At 40.9% G+C, this 22,192-nt stretch overlaps 2 protein-coding genes across 3 annotated transcripts; both read right to left on the bottom strand.

The window, feature by feature from the left end:
- Nucleotides 1-15,872: 15,872 nt before the first annotated feature.
- On the bottom strand, nt 15,873-16,966 carry LOC147440723 (uncharacterized). The gene is made up of 3 exons (XM_086482566.1): nt 16,771-16,966; nt 16,683-16,692; nt 15,873-16,612 (listed from the first exon to the last, which is right to left on the bottom strand). The coding sequence occupies exons 1-3, from the start codon at nt 16,898-16,900 to the stop codon at nt 16,459-16,461; spliced, it is 294 nt and encodes a 97-aa protein (XP_086338692.1). The 5' UTR covers nt 16,901-16,966; the 3' UTR covers nt 15,873-16,458.
- A 556-nt stretch (nt 16,967-17,522) lies between these two features.
- Nucleotides 17,523-19,750, bottom strand: LOC147440722 (hypothetical protein At1g04090-like). 2 transcript variants are annotated; one of them, XM_086482564.1, is made up of 3 exons: nt 19,565-19,750; nt 19,022-19,071; nt 17,523-18,729 (listed from the first exon to the last, which is right to left on the bottom strand). In XM_086482564.1, the coding sequence occupies exons 1-3, from the start codon at nt 19,663-19,665 to the stop codon at nt 17,582-17,584; spliced, it is 1,299 nt and encodes a 432-aa protein (XP_086338690.1). In that variant the 5' UTR covers nt 19,666-19,750; the 3' UTR covers nt 17,523-17,581. The 2 variants fall into 2 exon arrangements, with proteins under 2 accessions (XP_086338690.1, XP_086338691.1); XM_086482565.1 differs by lacking the exon at nt 19,565-19,750 and adding an exon at nt 19,285-19,394.
- Between the last annotated feature and the right edge of the window lie 2,442 nt (nt 19,751-22,192).

Here is a 22,192-nt window from a genome sequence, read left to right as displayed (position 1 = left end):
ATATCCTTTTATTGAACCCACATGATAGGTACATATATCATAGGTGACCTTGAAATCCCCCTGCAAAATCCACCATCTTAAGAAACCTTGGATAGTTGCATGCTTGCCCTATTCATTTGGGTTAGTAAGGGAGTGAAGGAAGCCATATGCATACATCACAAAACACACACACACACACACACACAACAAGAAGTTTTCTAGTTGGGACCTCTCTCTCTTGGCAATGAGTCGTATATATGGAAGCGAGTATAAAAGAGATATATGAGTATCCCTAAGTAAAGTAAAGCACCACACATAGAAAAAATATCTAGCCAGCACTAGAGTAAAAGTGCCTATGTATAGAGAAATCAAAATTATCCAACATGCATGCAAGCCTATAGCAAACTCTCCTATAGTGAATCATGTAAACATGTACAAGGAGGTGATGGATCATCCCCCAAAAGGTAGCCTTGCAAAAATCATGTAATTGTCCCATTGAGAGAGCTTTTGTGAACAAGTTTGCTAGAGTGGCCTACATTGGCACATACACCACATCAATACCTCTTGTATGCAATTACTCACCTTAATATTGTTTGTGCTAGTATAAAATAAATTTTTTCTAACAATTTCCAATGGTGATTGTATCTGTCAATGGAAACAATTGTTGACATCAAGCTACATGCATAAACCTATCAATAGGCATCCGAGCCACACACACAGTATATTGTAACTATGAACAATGCATTGTACTTAGCTTCACAATTGCTTATGTCCACCGTCAATATTGCTTCTTACTCAATAATGAGTCAGGGCATGCATGATTCACCAAGAAGAAAGAAACTATTGTAAGTGGACAATTGTATGTTGTAGCAACCAGCTCAATCATTTTCAGTATGATGGCTAAGAATGTTTACTTTAAAAGAGACCCAAATGCATGTGCCTTTGAGGTATCTAAATGCACACTTCACTGCTTTTCAATGCTTAGCACCAAGGCCATGTAGTAAACCTTCTCAACTAAGAAACAACATACGAAATTTTTGGTTGACTATTGCATGCATACATTACACATCCCAAAGTTTTCTAATAAATAGAAGTGTCAAATGCATCACGAGCATTCTCACGCAAGAGAGAAAATTGTGTCTTCACTAAGGTTGAAATTGACTTGCAACAAACAAGCCAAAACAATGAAGAAATTTCTCAATGCACCTCACTTGATGCTAGCAAGACACCTCTTAATGAATACAAACTGTATACCAAGGTAAGAAATCAAAGAAAAATGATCTATGAAATCAAAAGCTTGTTGAAAATCAACTTGTAGTGTATAAATATTCAACTCACATGACCCAGTCAAAATCATATCATCAACAAAAAGAACAAGCATAGTCAAAACATCCCCATCTTTGCGTACATAAAGTGTATTATCAACTTCATTACATTGAAAACAAAGAGAGAAAAAGTGCTGATAAGTATTTTTATACCATGCATAAGGTGTTTGCTTAAGTCCATACAAAGCCTTCCACATTTGACGTGTGTTATACTCTTCACCTTTAATGGAAAGACTAGCTTGTTTTTCATAAAGCTTTTCATGCAAGTTATCATTCAAAAAGGTTGCTTTTTCATGCAAGTTATCATTCAAAAAGGCAATTATAACATCCAATTGATACACTTTCTGTCATAATAATCAATATCTAATTCTCCTAAATGATTTTATCATGCTAAACTGATCATTTAATATGGGGAAGTGCCAAGGGAGAAAAAGCTAGAATATTGGTTAAGCTAGCAGACCGGCCACATTAGGGATCCAAAGGAGGGAAAATAGGGATCCAAAGGGGGGGCCATCTGCAAAAGAGCCATGTGCAACAATGGGCAAAAAAGACCCTAAGGTTCATCCCATTAAGACTTCCAAAATGCTAAGGTTCCAAAATTCAAAGGTTGTGTCCAAAGGTCAACCATGGGGGGAATTGGATGCTTTGTGTGTGACCCAAAAAGTCTTTACAACTCCCTACATAGGAGGGGGCAAGCCTTGGGAGTAGGGGATGAGAGAGAAAGTCACACACACACACAAGCTCCCTTTACACAAAGGGAATGAGGGACACATGTCAGCTCCCTAGCCCAGATGCCCACAAGGTGTACCCAATTCCTATTGGATGTCCTTGGAGGTGGACCAATGAGAATTAGACTAGAGTAAATCTAGTTTAATTAATTTAAAAACACTTAATAAAAGAACCAATGAGAATTAAGTCCTCTAGAAGACTATTGGACAGTCTCCCAAGGGGTCCAATGAGCATTCAGCAGCCCAATGGCTTGCCTGATTCCTATTGGCCAGGAGGCAAAGGGGTCCAATGAGAGTTTAGTTGAATTATTAAATTACCTAAATCTCTCACAAAAGGGGAAAGGGGGACACATGTCAGAAGGCTATCACTTATGCTGCTTAATTGTCATTGGCTAGCTCTAGGGAGGTCCAATGGGAGGAGAGCAAATAGCAAGGGGGCTCGCCCAAGAGAGAGAGGGGGCTGATTTTTGCAAGGCATTATCACACACACACTCTCACACAGTCCATGTGAGAAGCAAGAAAAAGACTATCTCCTCCCAAGCGTTAATGGAGAGCTCATCACCTACTCCAAGCTTGTGAGATAGAAGCCTAAATCAACACTCTCTTGGCATGTGGATGCAAATCCAACCAAGAGCCAAGCTTCAATGCATGCTCATCTTCTCTACCAAGGTAATTACTAAGCTAAGCTATGTTAATATGAGTGATTATGTGAGGAGATGTACATCTTTCTCGTAAGATACTCCTTCTTCCTCTCAATCTACTCTCATACCCTGCTAGCTCTCACCATCTTCGAAGGTGTGTGAGGTCTTGGGTCTGAGAACGGGGATAATTAATGTTGTGTTTGATTAAGTGTTTTGCTTAGTGCATGAAGCTTCCATCTTCATTGCACTAGCTAGTCTTGAAGGAACACAAAGAATTGTATTGTACAATGTCTCTCTTGATGGGAGAAACCATAATACAAAGCCTTTTGGAGGGGGGACCGGCTCCATGCAAATCCGGTCCTCAACTGTTGTCAATAGCTTAATTTCTCTCTCTTTTGAAAGTATTGTTCATGCTATCTAACTAGGTGTTATGCTTTTTGTTGCTCTCTCCACCCAAGCACTCTTGTAATTCTCATTAGGAATCTATTCTAATGAAATGCCCACTATGTTCATGCTAATTTCCGCTACACACAAGTTTTTAGTCCATTAAATGTTACATTGGTATCAGAGCACAAGGTTTATCTTTTCTTGCTCAAGAAGGGAGGTCCTCAAGTTAGCTATAAATGGTTGGTATTATTAATTGCCCGTGAGTAATTAGAATAGGGATTTTTCAGCCTTGCAGTGCACCTGCCTTCTTGCAGTTAACGGAGCATCACCGTCGAGAGATATGGTCTTAATAGTGGAGTCCTACGGGGATTGCCTATGGCTTAACCTGAGCTATTAGAAGCTTGACAGGATCCGGTGTTGTTTTGGTGTTGAAAGATCCTCTCTTCTATTCCTTGCAATTAATGGTATTCGAGCCACGGGTACAGTAGCTTGAGTGCTTTTTCTAAAGGGGTAAAGAGGAGTAGCAACTAGGGCTTGAAGTGCCAAAGTACACCTAAAAGTTGTTAGAATGGCTGACAATAGTAAAGAGAGTGAAATTAATGTTGATAACTTTGATTTTGATAATGAGCAAGCTACTAATGATGCTCCGATGCTTGTTAACTATCTTGTTTCTAGGCTTCAACAAGCCATGGGCAATCCATCTCTCCAAAGTGAAGTGCAATGGCAGCTCCATGCTCACGGGATTCTCCAAGCTCATCACCATGATGAGAGAACACCTAGGAATCATCCTTGTGAGACTCCCAAAAGAGGTCTCTCTCCGATTCGGGAAGAAGAAGAGAATCCATACGAAGGGCTCAAGAATTTACTTCTTGATGATGCATCTCCTTCCCAAAGGAGAACTCAAGAGCCTCCACCAAAGGAACGAGAAAGAAGTGAGTCTCCCGCCACCTCGGTGGAGATGGTTCCACAAAGACGGCGGGCTAAACGTTCTCCATCACCACCAAAGCGGAGAAGACCATCGCACCCTTCTCCACACCATAATTCAAAGAGGGATGATAAAAAAGCAAGAGAAGGAAAAGGCGAGAAAGAGGACACCCTCTTCTCCATTTTCTTCATCCTCTTCCTCTTATGAAAGTGATGGTGAAGACGACAAAGATCAAGACAAGAAAAAGGTGAGAAAGAGGTCACCCTCTTCTCAACCTTCCTCAAATTCTTCACCTTCTGAAGAAAGTGATGGTGCAACCTTTGAACCATCGAAAAGAAGAGGCCATAGGAAATCATATGCCGCATGGAAGAGGTCATCCAAGCTGAAGAAGTTCAAAGAGGGAGGGACGAGCATCTCTTTCCTTACCTATGATGGCACCTTTGGTGCTACAGACAAAGTCTTGGCCTTTATCCAACAATTTGATGTGGCGTTTGTAGATGAGGACTTCACGAAGTCCTCTAAGCTACGCCATGTAGCTATGCACTTTCAAAAGTCCGCCAGACAATGGTGGTCTAGCCTATGAGCCAACGGTGAAGCTCCACGAACATGGAAATCTTTAAGAGCTTCCATTATGAAGCAATTTTTGGCCACCGATGCCAAAGACAAAGTACTCACCGAATGGTGAAGCTTAAAGCTCTCTCCCTATGAATCCATCCACAAATATGTAGACAAGTTTTGGGACATACAACTCAAAGAAACTGTCTTCAAAAAGTTGGATTTTGGAGAGCAAAAACAACAATTTTGTGCGGGCTTAACCGAAGAAATGGTGGAGTATGTCAACTCCCAAAGGCCACGTACCATATCGGCGGTAATACACTATACTATGGTGGCCTCTCGAATCAATTTCCAAACGGGGGCTAAAAGAAACAATAAGCCCACGGAAAACAAGGGTTCCAACGAGCCTAAGGGGGAGGACAATGTCCAAAAGTCTCCTAAGGGCAACTCCAACAAAGGTTTTACAAAGGTAAAAACAAACTCTCTCCTGAAGAGCTTGAGCGTTATCGCAAGGATAACTGGTGTTTCAAGTGCGGCGAACAAGGGCATGCGTACCACTCTTGTCCCCAAAAGAACAACCGCCAAGATCCTCCTAGAGCTTCCTTGGTTGAAATCCAAGAGGAGAAGACTCACCAAACACACCACAAAAGATCTCCTCTATGTCATGCTTGGTGAAAGGTAAGAGAACATGATGCTTTTATTCTCTTTGACCCTGGTTCTACTCACAATTTTATATCTATAGAGCTGGCCACCAAGCTAGGCATACAAGCCTATGAGATGGGAGATGTCCTACCTGCAGACAGTGCCTTCAAGGGGCAAGAAGCTTCAGTCACTCCCTTAATCGGGAAATTGAGGCTTCATGTCCAAGGCTATGTGGACAAAGAGGACTTCTTTATCTCTCCTCTCAAGCATGAGGATGTAATCCTAGGGGCACCATGGTTTGACCGCCTGGCTGCCAATGTTAAATTTCCTAAAAGGAAAATCTCCTTTAAGTTCAGGGAAAAAGACATGTATATAGATTCTAAGGAAATGGGTAACACTATCCCCATTGTACATACACCAGCTTTCAACAAGTCAATAAAGAGCTCTATTTCCGTGTACATGATTTTTGTTAAAGATTCTCAAAATGAACCTAATGCTTTTAGCAAAAGAAAATAAAAGCAACCAAAAGGAATTAGAGTTATCCAATTTTCTCAAGGGGTTTCAAGATGTTTTTATTGACGACATCCCTTATGAGCTACCTCCTAAACGAGGTAATGATGACCATGCAATTGAACTTCTTCCAGGAAGTTCACCGCCTAACAAACCTCCTTATAGAGTTTCTCAAGCTCAACAAGAGGAGATTATGCGGCAAGTGCATGAGTTAGTTGAGAAGGGCATGGTTAGGCCTAGCTCATCTCCATTTTGCTCACCTGTGCTATTAGTGCAAAAGAAAGACGGCACATATCGTATGTGTGTTGACTATAGAGCACTAAATAGGATCACTATCAAGAATAGGTTTCCCGTTCCACGGGTAAAAGACCTATTTGATAAGCTACAAGGATCGACCTACTTCAGTAGGATTGACCTAAAAAGTGGCTGTCATCAAATAAGGATAGTTGATCAAGACATTGTAAAGACCACATTTCGCACCACATTTGGTCTTTACGAATACATTGTCATGACTTTTGGCTTGACCAATGCACCAGCCACATTCAACCTCTTGATGGAGAAGCTGTTCAGGCCTCATCGAACCTTCACTGGAGTGTTCTTTGATGATTTTATCATATACTCTAATTCATTAGATGAACACAAGCAATACCTCTAGGTAATATTTCAAGTTTTAAGAGAGAATAAACTTTATGTTAATCGAAAGAAAAGGTGACTTTTTCTTGCAAGAGATTTAGTATTTAGGTCACATTATCTCTCAAGATGGCATCCAAATGGATCCATCAATGTTGGAGGTAATAAAAGGATGGCCTAAACCAAAGAATCTTCATGAACTAAGAAGCTTTATAGGTATGTGTGCATACTATAGACGCTTCATAGAAAAGTTCTCACTAATTGCGGGACCATTACATGACCTAACAAAGAAAGGCGTTAGGTATACATGGTCTACTAAGGAGAACAATGCTTTCGAAAAGCTTATCTCTCAACCTGTGCTTACACTACCGGATCTCTCAAAACCATTTGAGGTCCAATGTGATGCTTGTGGTGATTGCCTTGGAGCTGTTTTGCTTCAAGAAGGGAACGCCATAGGCTATGAAAGTCAAAGGCTCGACCCTGGTGAGCAAGCTCTAGGCATATATGAAAAGGAACTCCTTGCAGCTCTACATGCCTTAGACTCATGGAAGCACTATTTATTGGGGACTCCTTTCATTCTGCGAACGGATCACCAAAGTCTTAAGTAATTCATGACGCAGACCAAGCTCTCCGACAAACAAATAAGGTGGGAAAATTTCCTTTCGCAATTTCATTTTCATATTGCTCACATTGTTGGCAAGCATAATCAAGTAGCTGATGCACTCTCAAGACGGCCGAGAGTGAATGTGGTTTCCATAGCAACTCACAATGAGCTATATTCAATGATAGATGAGTATGCTATTGATCCCGATTTTAGAGATGTGATTTCAGCCCTTGCATAAGGGAAGAAAGAAGAACCATCTACTTTACAAGATGGTTATCTTCTCTATGGCAATAGACTATGTGTTACTAACTCACTACGTGAGAAAGTAATGTATGAATCTCATGCTCCACCTTATGCGGGGCATAGAGGGATTCAGTCTACCTTAAAGGGAATTGAAACATATTTCTATTGGCCTACCATGAAAGTGAACATACAAGAGTATGTTTCTAAATGTGTGGTATGCCAAAAGACAAAATTTGATAGAGGGAAGCAACTTGGATTGCTTCAACCCTTGCCAATCCCTAATTCACCATGGGAGAGCATATCCATGGATTTTATCTTTGGATTGCCTAAGTCTATCCATATGGGAATACGGGAATATGGATGATAGTAGACAGATTCAGTAAACAAGTTCATTTTAAACCTGTCAAAAAGACTATCAAAGCCCATCAAATGGCAACCCTCTTCATTTAACAAATTTTCAAGTACCATGGCTTGCCAATGTCCATAGTGTCGGATAGAGATCCTAGAATGACTAGTAATTTCTGGAAGGGTCTCTTTGAGAATTTAGGGACAAGGCTAAACTTCTCTTTGGCCTATCATCCACAAACGGATGGCCAAAGTGAAATAGCTAACCTAACCATTCTCGATCTACTAAAAGCCTATGTAACGGAAGTAGATCAAAGATCCCAATGGGAGAAGTACTTACCCTTAGTGGAGTATGCTTACAATAACACTGTACATACTTCCACGGGAAAAGCACCTTTCGAGGTAATTGAGGGAAGATAAAAAAGTCCCTTGCTACTTAAGGTACGTGGGAAGATCTTCGCTGCAGATGAGTATAGCCGAGACCTACAAGAATCTTTTCAAAAGATTAAGGATGCTATCTCTATCTCACAGCAAAGGCAAAAGGCTGCTGCTGACAAGCACAGAAGATCCAAGCCTTTAAAGAAAATGATTGGGTCTTATGAAAGTTTCCCAAGGCTCGATTAAGGCACACGACGGGCAAGAATCCTATGGGCCCCAAAAGTACTATGCTAAACTAGCAAAAAGGTACTATGGTCCCTTCCAGATTCTTAGGCCAATCAATGAGATGGCCTATCAACTCAAGTTGCCCAATCATTGGCTCATACACAATGCTTTCCATGTGAGCCTATTAAAGCCTTACAAAGGAGAGCCACCTCAAGAACCAACTACTGAAGACCCACCGGAGATCGAGGACCAAGAGGAGGTGCTGCAGCCCGAGTCCATTCTCCAACATGAAGACAAGGTACTAAGAGGCGGTAATACTATCCGACGATATCTTATTAAGTTTAAGAATTGTCCTTTTGAAGATGCTAGATGGATGCAAGGCATACAATTAAAGGATAACCTAAACCTTGTCAATTCTTACAATGCTTCCCAAGAGTAAGCAAATGTACAAAATGTTAAAAATGAACAAAGTCTTTGTCTTATAAGACTCTTTTTTCTTTATTGTGCACAAAAATGAAGTAGTATGCATGCTTAGATCAAGTTTGCGGAGACGACGTCTCCCAAACACCAAGTAGAGCTTGTCACTCTACTATGGAAGACTCATAGGACTAAAGTGCAGACATGCTTGCAGCAGCCTCATGCTCTCAAGCGCCAAATGGACTAGTCATCCATTGTGGAATGATGTCGTAGAGTAACATAGGGATCCTCTACCCGCTAAGAAAAGGACTCATGAATATGCTTTATTATCTTCTCTACACCATAGTCGAGGACGACTATGATTTCAAGAGAGAGGTAATGTCATAATAATCAATATCTAATTCTCCTAAATGATTTTCTTATGTTAAAATGATCATTTAATATGGGGAAGTGCCAAGGGAGAAAAAGCTAGAATATTGGTTAAGCTAGCAGACCGGCCACAGTAGGGATCCAAAGGAGGGAAAATAGGGATCCAAAGGGGGGGCCATCTGCAAAAGAGCCATGTGCAACAATGGGCAAAAAAGACCCTAAGGTTCATCCCATTAAGACTTCCAAAATGCTAAGGTTCCAAAATTCAAAGGTTGTGTCCAAAGGTCAACCATGGGGGGAATTGGATGCTTTGTGTGTGACCCAAAAAGTCTTTACAACTCCCTACATAGGAGGGGGCAAGCCTTGGGAGTAGGGGATGAGAGAGAAAGCCACACACACACACAAGCTCCCTTTACACAAAGGGAATGAGGGACACATGTCAGCTCCCTAGCCCAGATGCCCACAAGGTGTACCCAATTCCTATTGGATGTCCTTGGAGGTGGACCAATGAGAATTAGACTAGAGTAAATCTAGTTTAATTAATTTAAAAACACTTAATAAAAGAACCAATGAGAATTAAGTCCTCTAGAAGACTATTGGACAGTCTCCCAAGGGGTCCAATGAGCATTCAGCAGCCCAATGGCTTGCCTGATTCCTATTGGCCAGGAGGCAAAGGGGTCCAATGAGAGTTTAGTTGAATTATTAAATTACCTAAATCTCTCACAAAAGGGGAAAGGGGGACACATGTCAGAAGGCTATCACTTATGCTGCTTAATTGTCATTGGCTAGCTCTAGGGAGGTCCAATGGGAGGAGAGCAAATAGCAAGGGGGCTCACCCAAGAGAGAGAGGGGGCTGATTTTTGCAAGGAATTATCACACACACACTCTCACACAGTCTATGTGAGAAGCAAGAAAAAGACTATCTCTTCCCAAGCTTTAATGAAGAGCTCATCACCTACTCCAAGCTTGTGAGATAGAAGCCTACATCGACACACTCTTGGCATGTGGATGCAAATCCAACCAAGAGCCAAGCTTCAATGCATGCTCATCTTCTCTACCAAGGTAATTACTAAGCTAAGCTATGTTAATATGAGTGATTATGTGAGGAGATGTACATCTTTCTCGTAAGATACTCCTTCTTCCTCTCAATCTACTCTCATACCCTGCTAGCTCTCACCATCTTCGAAGGTGTGTGAGGTCTTGGGTCTGAGAACGGGGATAATTAATGTTGTGTTTGCTAAGTGTTTTGCTTAGTGCATGAAGCTTTCATCTTCATTGCACTAGCTAGTCTTGAAGGAACAGAAAGAATTGTATTGTACAATGTCTCTCTTGATGGGAGAAACCATAATACAAAGCCTTTTGGAGGGGGGATCGCCTCCATGCAAATCCGGTCCTCAACTGTTGTCAATAGCTTAATTTCTCTCTCTTTTGAAAGTATTGTTCATGTTATCTAACTAGGTGTTATGCTTTTTGTTGCTCTCTCCACCCAAGCACTCTTGTAATTCTCATTAGGAATCTATTCTAATGAAATGCCCACTATGTTCATGCTAATTTCCGCTACACACAAGTTTTTAGGCCATTAAATGTTACACTTTCCAATCATGATTATCAATCAATGCTAAAATAGGATAAATACTAGTCATCGTTAAAGTGGACCGAAAATCTCGCCATACTCAAGACCATCTTGTTGCACATAAACTTTTGCATCAAATATTGCTTTGCAGCAATCCATACTACTCTTAGACTTTAGCTTAACATTCACTATCCATTTGTACTAGTGACATTATTAAATTTGGGTAAGGCATTTGTTTTGCATCTTCACAAGCATCTTCAAAATAAAGTAGCTATAATTTACGTATATTGCAATGAAAGGTACATCCAAAAAATTACCTGATGTAAGGCGGCTCAGATGATCTCGATTTACCAGGAAAAGGAGCAACTAACTTATCTTCATGTAAAGTCTGTTCTAGCCATTTTGTCATTCATTTTGTGTTTGGAGCTTGGCCACATTATTTTCTTTGAACCTCACTATGTTGTTCTACATGATGGTCATAATTTATTTATTCTTTTGATCATATAGAACAATAAGGAGTAGTGAGACATTTCAATCCTCACTAAGAGCTCCACCAACACTTGTGTCTACTCGTCTTCTTCATCTCACTCCACATGCACCATGCACTCTTCAAGTGGTATCATAGCCGAAGTTTGTAGTGCTACTCCTCTCCCGGTGTTTCCCTCTCCGCGACGAGCTTTACATCAGCAATGGATCAATGCAGCTCAGAGCTTCCATGGTTGTGGAGGGAAGTGAGCTCGTCACATAGAAATCACACATCAAGGTGGCAAGGAGCTGAACTCCACAAGCCACAAGGAGTAAGAGATTGAGCACACAGAGAGAGAGAGAGAGAGAGAGAGAGAGAGAGAGAGAGAGAGAGAGAGAGAGAGAGAGAGAGAGAGAGAGAGAGAGAGAGAGAGAAGCAGGTTACTCACTTTAGGCTAGATTGGTTACTAAGGACTTCAAGCAAAGAAAGGCATTGATTTTGATGAGATTTTCTCTCCAATAGTCAAGATGATTACATTGCATCTTGTGCTTGGACTAGTAGGCACTGAGCACATGGAACTTTTTCAAATGGACGTGAAGACGGATCTCCTTCACGGGGCTCTTGATGAGGATGTCTACATGAAACAACTAGAGGGTTTTGAAGTCAAACCTAAGAAGCCTACTAGGGTAGAACTAGTGTGTATATTACATGAGGCATTGCATGGACTCAATCAGGGTTCAAGGAAGTGGTACATGAAGTTTGACAAGTACATGTAGTCCCAAGGTTATGAAAGGAGCCAACAAAATCACTACTTGTATACCAGGAGGTTAAACAATGGTTCCGTCATCATCCTCATACTCTATGTGGGATGATATACTCATTGTTGGGAAGTCTAAAGATGAAATTGCTTTACTAAAGAAATCTCTTAGCATGTAGTCTTCTATGAAGGATTTTGGGAGATGCAAATCACTTTCTTGGTATGCGTATCAAGAGGGATAGAAAACATGGAATACTGGAGTTGTATCAAGAAAGGTATATTCACAAGTCTTGCAACATTCTAAATGCAGTCATATGAAGAACTCCAATGTGGATGATATACTCATTGTTGGGAAGTCTAAAGATGACATTGATTTACTAAAGAAATCTCTTAGCATGCAGTCTTCATGAAGGATTTAGGAGATGCAAATCACTTTCTTGGTATGCGTATCAAGAGGGATAGAAAATATGGAATACTGGAGTTGTAACAAGAAAGGTATATCCACAGGTCTTGAAAATTCTAATATGTAGGGGGGGGGGGGGGGGATACATTGAGTACCCCAATACAGTCATGTGAAGAACTTAGTAAGAATGATGCTCCCAAGTTTAATGTTGAGAAAAAAGAAATGGCCAAGGTGCCATATTCTTTAGTCGTCGGCAGTCTTATGTATACCATGGTAGCCACAAGACTGGACATTGCTTTTACAGTGGGAGTGGTTAGTAAATTTATGGAAATTCCTGGTAGAAAGCAATGGGAAGTGGTGAAGCACATTTTGAAATATTTGAAAGTTACAATAGACAAGTGCTTACATTTTGGGAATAGTGATACATCCATTGTGGGTTACAGGCATGCGGATTATGCAGGTTGTGTGGATAGTCAAAAGTCCACATCTGGCAATGTTTTTCTATTTTCTGGAGCACCCATGTCATGGAGATCATGCCTCCATAATCATACGTCATCTCCACCATAAAGGCAAAGTATGTGCAGTTTTTTATGCTAGCAAGTAAGGTGTGTGGTTAGCTTTCCTAGTGAGAGATCTTGGCATTACTCAAACTACAGTGTTGCATTGTGATAATTCGAGTGCAGTTGTGTTGGCAAAGAATCCCGTGTTTCACTCCAAGTCACTGAGAGCTCCAGTAACACATTGTGGCTGCTCTTCTTCTTCCTCTCACTCCACACACACCATGCACTCTTCAAGAAGTTTATCCATACAAGAGTACGGTGGACCTCCATTGTAAGGCATTGCCCTTAAAAAATTGAAGAGTCTTTCCCTCTTGCAAAAGGAACGTTAAAACTGTTTTATAAAGGTAAAGGCCTCAAATTGACCGTAAGTACCATACAAACTATCAAAATTAAAGATACCTCCTTGTTGCGCCCTTTCCCTTGGCTAAAGTGTCTGAGTGTCAATCTTGATGGTGGATACTTCCTATAGGAGTGCCCAAAGGTGCCATACCACTTTTGCCAATATACTTCTATCCTCCCTTCCTTGTAAAGCTTTAGTCCTTTTGTAAGCATCAATCGATCATAGTGGGTTGGCTGTAGAAGTGTACTTCTTGCAGCTCTAAATGTGGAGGTAAAAGGTACCACCCATCCTTCATTCATACTTGGCTTCCCAAAACATATGGTAAATTTTTCCAATAAATCATTGGTGCAATGTGTGGATCTTGTAAATTTGATCATTGTTTATATATGATGACATGTTGCTCTCTAGTGCAAATGAAATGCATATATCTGATTTTAAATTGGCTTAAAACTAGATTTAAGATCCCATAATGTGCTCATGGAAGTATCATTTCCATACACAATTTAAGCATTATGATGAAGGTATTGCTTTCTATAAAAAAAACTATATTTAGATATTGCTTCTTAGATTTGGCTATTGGGGTAAAGGCAGTATGACTTTCTCAGACCGGAAATACACTAGGCGTCCTGGCGTCCACTCTATTGTACATCTCTTAACACATGATGTGCGTGGAGAAACCTTAAAGAATAAGAGATGTATAATGGAGCAGGCGCTTGGACACCTAATGTATGTCCCGCTCAAGCAAGGCATATTGCCTTTACCCCAACAACCTCTCACTTGAAGGTGAGTGTGCTAATAAACGGTCCTCCTAGCTAACTACTAGTATATACGATATTGTAGCGAGAGACGAGCTCTCAACCTATGCCCACTGGCTCTCTTAAAGTGTATGCATGTAGTTGTATCAAATTTAGCAATTACCAAATATGTGCATTGTTGCTACATCCTCCATGCATATATTGCAGGTATCCTGTAATAACATGCATAGCTCCACCATGTATCATGTCACTGTCAATCATCGTAGAACTAACAATCCAAACTATGAAAGCTCCCACTGGAGCTGCTATGTCAATTCTTGATATTAAAAGGTCATACATGAGAGTCCCAAGCGCTCATGATACCTACGTGACTTTGGCTAATTGGACCATGTCAACCATCTCAATGCTATTTGCATGAGAGACCCAAATGCTGACACTTGGTTGTGTGTGTGACCTTAGCTAATTGGACCATGTCAACCATCTCAATGCTATTTGCATCATATGCATCATCAAGACAGATCACATATGGATGTGTTGACTCCAAGGTGGTCTTTACCTCCCCCATCCATATGGATCGTATCCAAATATCTTAATATAACCACATTAGCCTCTAGCATGAGCATATCAAAGAATTCTAAATCAAACATCTCCATCATCGTATATGATGGCTCATACTACTGTGAATCACTAGAGCAGTGCTGCTCTATCCCCATATCCACGGATTTTTCCTCTACATGCAATGTATGAGCATCCTGGAGCTCATCTACAAAAGAAATGTGTCTCATCTCTCGCTCTCTACATGTCTGCAATTGTAATAAAGACAATATTATTTTGTACATTAGAAACATACAATGGGTATACAATGCCACTTTTCGTATCCCTTGCAAACACTAGCAAACTGTAATGCATCCAAAAAGACTATTCTCCAAGCAATACATGACATCCACTATCTCTAAACTATTTCACTAAGATAAAGCTTATAACATAATGCATATGCATTAGCATAAAAAATGCACCACTAGGCAATGACAAAAAAATATCTCCTACACCAACAATGTCAAATGCTAAAACGTCAACAAGAGGTACATAATTGAATCTCCCACTCGAATAGCTACAAAACCAATCACGACATGGTGTAATATGGAAAGAAGCATCTTCATTTAGTAAACAATTGCAAAGAAAGTGTGCCGCCCAAAAACATAAAGTAGCTGGAGGTAAACTAGAGGTAAATGTGACGGCACCCTTACTAATATACTCATTCACTACAATTGCCTCTCCGACTAGCGTCATCACCAAATCTGCATCATACCTTTGAAGCAACGACGTCTAATGTGCCTTGTATGACCACAATGTCAACATCTCAAATGTCAACGTGAATGAGACTTTTGTCTCTCATGAGTCAACACAATAGACTCGGAAATGTCAAACATATTGAATATAAAAGTGAGTGTCTAAATAACACCGATCTCATATGCATCAAAGTGAGAGAACGACTCAAGTGCCACATCAAAGAGACATCCACATATCCATACATGCCCCAAATCGCATAAAAGTTTGCATCAACGTGATGCTCAATGCCAAAATCCTATCAAGCATGATACACAAAAATTGCATCTAAAGGCGCAACAAACTAGCATAAACAATGCAGCATCCAAAAACGCATCAAGTTCTTTGTGGAGGAGTTTGAAAACTCTTTCCCCACCTCCATGCCAGCTTCTCCTTTCCTCATTGCCCATCTCTGATTCACTAACTTCATTCTTTGGATAAAGTAAATGAATATGGGGCAGTCACAACTACTTCATGCAGAGTGACTCCACCAAGCGAGCGTCTCCCTCTTATCATTTCCTTCCTCACCGCACACGCACACACCTACTCCCGCACCGCACACTCACATTGGTCTTGATGATTGTTAACTTTTTCCTACTCTTTCACAAAGTGGCATCTTCATGATCCTGGAGTTTAACATGGTATTAAACATCTTATCTAATTTTGTTGCATTACTCAAGCATAAATTAAGTTTGTAGTCTCACAAATGAGTAGATTTATGCAATGTGAGGACTAAGCATTGGGAATTACATTTTTCACTACTTTAGTGGCATAAGGTATTTGGGATAGTTGATAACTTTAAAACAGAGACTTTAGAAGTAGTTACAAGGGTGTTTAAAGCTTAGGATGAAGGTGTTTTCTTGTCAAACTGGAAGGTAACAACGGGCAAGGCACCGCATGTAACCAAGGGCTGAGGCAAGCATGAGGTGCAGGTCAAGGCAGTGGCCATGGCCAAGGCAACTAGAATCAAGGCAATCAACAAATGTATAACACATAGCATTTTCAAATGATGTGCATACCTCCTGTTATCCTTTGCAAGGAAACCTAAATCCCACAAGAGTGGCTACCTACAAGAACTCATTTGAAGGGACTTGCCTTTTGGGCAGACATTTGGCATAAACAGCCAGGACGGAGTCAGTCGTTAATAGAAGATGCCCACATTACCATTTCAAGAAAGCTTTCAGGATATAGGTTTGTGTTACAGGGTCAACGATCTGGAACATTCTGCTTCATGACATTGCAATAGCTTGGCTTAGCAAAACAATATTACAATTATGCACTAATGGAAAACATACCAGACCCTAACACCTGGAGCACTTGTAGGTACTCTCGGAAATGGTATAATCAGCACCGAAAAGCATGAGATATTGCCCCTCTATAAAAGGCTTTGCACCCAAATACATGATCGTGTAGCCACAGTCTTCTTAAAACGGTCCGCAGACCACCATATATAACCAACCAACCAATTTAGCATCACTGGAAACAATGATTCCTCTTCATCTCCAATTGAACTATAGCATGTCAATGGCCTATCAGCACATAAAATGCTTATTACTTCAATAATTTACAAACCCATTTTTTGCAAGGTGGAGTGTGCACCTCCTATAGCCTGATTATCCCATAACCAAATCAATTGTCTACTTGAGATCTAACAGTCACAGATGGGGGTCATAAGGTAGGAGATCACAGCCTTCCATAAGCACGACCTTCCCAGGCAGAATAAACGCCTGCAGCCGATGGATGTTGCCCACATCAGCAAGCAGAATGTATGCCATCCTCCTCCAAGCCTTATGCACCAAGTAAGAAAATCCTGACATACTCAGCCCACATAATTTGTGGTGGTTATCCAGCAGTCGACACCAATGATGATGTGCCACCTCAGCCAGCAGAATGCTGTCAGTGCACCAGTTCTTGCCCCCCACCCCACCCCACCCCGGACTATGACGGCCGGGAAAGGATGGCTAGTGTCCCTCCCTACACCACCATGGTATTGAGCACCGTTTATGAACAACAATGTATGAAATGCGCAACATCTACAAGACACATAGACTTGTACATGGATAAATAATATTACAAATATGTAATGATTACTGAAACATTCATGATCAACAATAGACTAGAAATCACATCACCCCCTAATGAGCAGTAAAGTGCCACATGGGGAACGTGCGTAAATTTGCTGGCATGAAAAAGCGTGATAAGAAGAAGAACATCACATATGAAGCATGCATGGAATGCAATCCTGCGAGAACAATAATAAAGTTCCTATGCAGTTGACAATGCCTTCAAGGGAGATCAGACATTGCATGGCCACAAGAAATCCTTAAAAGACCCTTCCCTAACTAGTTGGTATATACCGACTGCGATACCTAGGCTTATACTGATGGACACTTTTTACACATGAGCCTTAGGCAACTGTATAGAGAGAATGTGTTAAGTGAAGGGGCTTCAATAGCCCCAAAAATGACTGATGATAATAAACATTAAATAAGAAACCATCACCATGTTTTTTCATCTCCCATCCATGAAGCCTTTTCCTTTGGTCCAGTAGGCCCCTCCTCCCCCATCACCTCATCTGGAAGCTTGTTTGCTAGAGATCTTAACTTGTGCCTTAAGAAAACGGGAGCTTTTTGTATTGCTTTGTGAATTTCATCTTTTGAATTGTAATCCAATTTGGGCCCCCATTTTCGCATAAACTGCAGCCATGCGGGCTCTTCAGGAGCATTTCCGAATCCAAGGTAATCTGCAGATATGATTTCGAACTTCTGACTGGCATCCAGAAAATACTGACTTTTATCTGCATCATTCCTAAGACCCACTCCATGATCGCCTTGAAGGACAAGTCCGGGATGAGGATAACTTGCGTGGCCTGATCTAGACGCATACACCACAAATTTCTTGCCAGCGTACTCTAGATCAGTCGGATCAATCCACACGCCGCCACTATGCTGCGAAAAAAAGACCTTTGAAAGCTTTCCTGTCAAGTTATCTATCCGTAAAGTGACATGCTCCCAATCAGATACATGCTCCCCCATTTTGCCAAGGTCCAAGTCTATAACCTCAAATTTGGCTCTTGCAGCACCATTGAAAGGATAAAATACCCACAAGGCAATATCTGTGAAGGCTCCAAACATCTGTTTCGCATGAGCATACACCGTCGCAGTAGGTAAATTGCCAATCCTCACCTCATCTGCAGTCCCATCACTGGGAAGATCTATCCAATACTCACCGTCATCAAAGCCACCTGCGGGTAAGTTTGATCCATCCCCTACGATCCATGTTCTTGCAATCTGTCCTTTTGAACAGAGCAAGGCCCCTTTACCAAAAAACCAATGTACTGATGCAGGAAAATATTGTTCTTTAGGGTGAAAGTAGATGATCGGTCCATAAGTTCTGATAAGAGACTTGAGTTGTTGTAGAGATGGCAATCCAGAGAGAGCAAGTGAACTGTCTTGCAAGCGTGGCTCTGAGGTGGCGTCCTCGGTGCCAGAATTGACACTACTGGAAGAGGAGCATAGGAAGTCAAGTTGTTCTGGTTTTAGAGATGGAACTTCAGTGAGAGAAGAACCTGAAGTGCTTTTCAAGCATGGGACTGGGGCAACGTCGTTAGTGTCAGAATCAACACTACAAGGCAAAATTCCTGGACCTGCATAAGTGCAGGCAAGTAAAATAGGAAAAATTAAAGGATTTTGCACTCAAAAAAATTCAGTTTGTGCAAATGTCTTTGCATCTTGATATGAGCTCAGACTAAACCTTTATCTCTCTTTGAATTGGCGTGCCAACACTAGAATCGACATAAAGGTGCTGTTTGAAATGCAAGACAGATAAAACCCCTTTGACCAAATTTGGTAACAGACGAATCGTTGAGAGATGTTTACAAAGACTCTGCTTCATTTGACACTATCAGAGACTATGGAATCATTGACAAGAGTTCTTACCAAATGTGGCAGTGCTTGCAACCGAAATATCAGCTGCGATGCCATTGTTGCTGCAAAAAGATGCAAAGAAACAATATCAGCATTTAAGCATAAAATGCACAATCATGAACACGCTAGAACCTGCAATTTGAGTGCAGAAACATGCTACTTATACTAGAGAAATCTCTCTCTCTCTCTCTCTCTCTCTCTCTCTCTCTCTCACACACACACACACACACACACAAAACCTTCCGTAGTCGGAAAACAAAAAACAGGAAATTTACTTCAAATCCATCATATCTAAGCTCAAATCACTTGAAAATGCAAAGACGGCCTTTCACCAAGCATGTAAACGGTTTGTACATATAGAATGAGAGCAGAGTGCGCTTGGAAGGAAAGAAAAGCTGCCTTGGAAGAAAGATACGAGATTTTACGCAAGTTAAGTGGTAAGGACACAGAGAGAAAATGTGTGTGTGTGTGTGTGTGTGTGTGTGTGTGTGTGTGTGAGAGAGAGAGAGAGAGAGAGAGAGAGAGAGAGAGAGGAAGGGAGAAGGCACCAAGTACCTAATGAGAGGAAGAGAAGCTGACTTCAAGGGCAAGCAGAGGAGAAGAAGCAGAAAACGGCGGCAGAGCCACGCCAGGCGTTCGATGGAGAAGCAGCCCATATCCCGACTCTCTGGCAAATTCTACTTGCCTTTTCATACTCCATCATCCATGGCAATGTAGCTACCGGATCAAGAACAAGGTGGCTGTTTAAATTGGAAGAATGGAATTTAAGGCATCCTAAGGTAAGGGGAGATTATGGAGAGTAAGATTAAATGAGTGCTTGCAATCATATGAATTTTGATTGTGTTTTAATATAAAATTATATAATCTATTTTACATACATAACCATAAATGGTTTATATAATTAAAAAACTCTTATTTAAATAATAAAATAAAAGGTATTTATTGCACATTATCATTTAAAAATTAAAAAGTATTCTTAATGGTTTAAAAAATTTAAAAAGTATTCTTAATGGCTTTAAAAAAACCAAAAGGTATTCCTAATTTAAAGATTTCTCTCGACAACAACAAAAAAAGAATTCATTAGTTTATAGCACATGGCAACATCCAATGACAAAGCATATAGATTTGCAACAATATTAGCTCGAAAGGACGGATACAAGATTGTGTATGTGTGTGTGTGTGTGTGTGAGAGAGAGAGAGAGAGAAAGCAAAGAAAACGCTAAGGAAAAAATGAAAGAGAAGAAAAACACTTATTTATATGGACACAAAAGGTCTTTTGACTTTTCACCTTCATTTGTCTTTTCATTTTCTAAACTCACCCTTCACTTATTTACTTAATATGTTTTGATTTTTTTTTTATTTTTCTGAGATTGGGAAGACCTAATCATTTAAAAATAAAATAAAACATAAATTATATTATTTATTGAACATATAAACTAATGGTTTATATATTAACAAGTGATAAAATCACGAGGCCTTCCAATTTGAAGTAGTAGGGTTGTAACCAATTGAGATAATATAAAAAATTCATAGAAACTTATAACTTTTTTTATGTGTTAAAAAAATTTAGAATAATATTAAATGGAAACGTTGCCATATGGGCTTGATCTCACCCTCTATGTTTCAGGGCTCTCTCTCTCTCTCTCTCTCTCTCTCTCTCTCTCTCTCTCTACAGTTTATGGCGCCCCATTTTCTTTGTGTGTGAGGTGTGCCATAGCCAAAAACTTTTGGTTCGCCCCATGTATACCCTGCACACTACAAGAGGGTCTTGAGTACCACCACCACCCCGTGCTTGCCTCTGTCTCTGCACTCACTGCCACGAGATCACATAGCTACCATTGTCCCCTTCCTTCACTGCCGCTTTCCATCGGTCTTGTCCATCCCTCCCTGCCCCGGTTTCTGTAGACCTTGCTCGACGTAGTGGATGTTGTAGCATCTCTCTCTCTCTCTCTCTCTCTCTCTCTCTCTCTCTCTCTCTCTCTCTCTCTCTTCCCTTTCAAGCACTAGCCTGGCTGACAGGCAAAAGTCAATTGATTCAATTTATTTCCGGCTACATCTCGCATTAATTTGTTCAGATATTGATTGGTATCCGGCCTTCTCGACTAGTGTAATGGAAATGGCCTATGAACTTTGAGAATAGCGGAATTAAGAGAATTAGAGAGAACATTTTTGTGAGACCACTTTGAGAGCATAGAGGGTGAACTTAATTGATGGTAGTAACATAAACATAGTACTTAATTAACTTGGCATGAACAATACTTTTGCGAGAGAGTGCGAGAGAGAGAGAGAGAGAGAGAGAGAGAGAGAGAGAGAGTTTAGAGAACATGACAAAAATTGAGGACTGGATTTATGTGGAGCCACTTTGCACTTCACACAATGAGAGTGTGTGAGAGTGTGTGTGGGAGAGTATACCCCACAAGCAGCCCCCTCTTCTTGCTTTGGTCGACCTCCCCTTGTAGCTCATGCTTGAAGCTCATTGGACCCCTCCATGCCTAGCCAATCACATGCAAGAGGCATATCAAACAACAAAGGTAGCCTTGGGACAAGTGTCACCCTTTCCCCTTTGAGAGAGAGGACTTGATAAATGTGAAAACAATTAATTAAATTAACTAATTTATCATTGGACCCCTTGAGAGACCAACCAATAGGCTTAAGACACACCATGAGGGCAAAATGGGTAGAGGCTTGACATGTGTCCTTGCTGCCTCTTGAGGCTTGGGCTTTCCTTGTGTGTGTGTGTTCTCTCTCATCCCCTAGCTTTAGGGATCGGTCCCCTCTTCAGTAGGGATTGGATTTGCCTTTTTGAACACCTTACCCTCAAGCACCTTAGTCAGGAAGCATGACAAAGCACCTCAACCTTGGGTAGTGTTCCCACAAGCACCTCAAGCATCTTAGTCAGCAAGCACAACAAGCACCTCAAGCACCTTAGTCAGCAAGCACGACAAGCACCTCAAGCACCTTAGTCATCAAGCATGACAAGCACCTCAAGCTTGGGCCAGGTTCCCACCTTAAGCACAGCCCTAGCTTACCTAAGGCCAAAGGACTTTTAACACTAACTATTGAAGGTCTTCAATGAAGCTAACCCTAAGGTCTTTATGCTCCATTTGTTAGCCTTGCTCTTTGATAGATCATCTCTCATTTGGGTCCCTTTACCATTGGCCCCGTATTGAGATAGATCTATGA

The sequence above is a fragment of the Adiantum capillus-veneris genome, chromosome 15 (genome assembly GCF_014529385.1).
Source record: "Adiantum capillus-veneris isolate H3 chromosome 15, ASM1452938v2, whole genome shotgun sequence".
Taxonomy (NCBI): Eukaryota; Viridiplantae; Streptophyta; class Polypodiopsida; order Polypodiales; family Pteridaceae; genus Adiantum; species Adiantum capillus-veneris.
The sequence above is the reverse complement of the archived record's forward strand: the minus strand, read 5'-3'. Positions and strand labels throughout refer to the sequence as shown.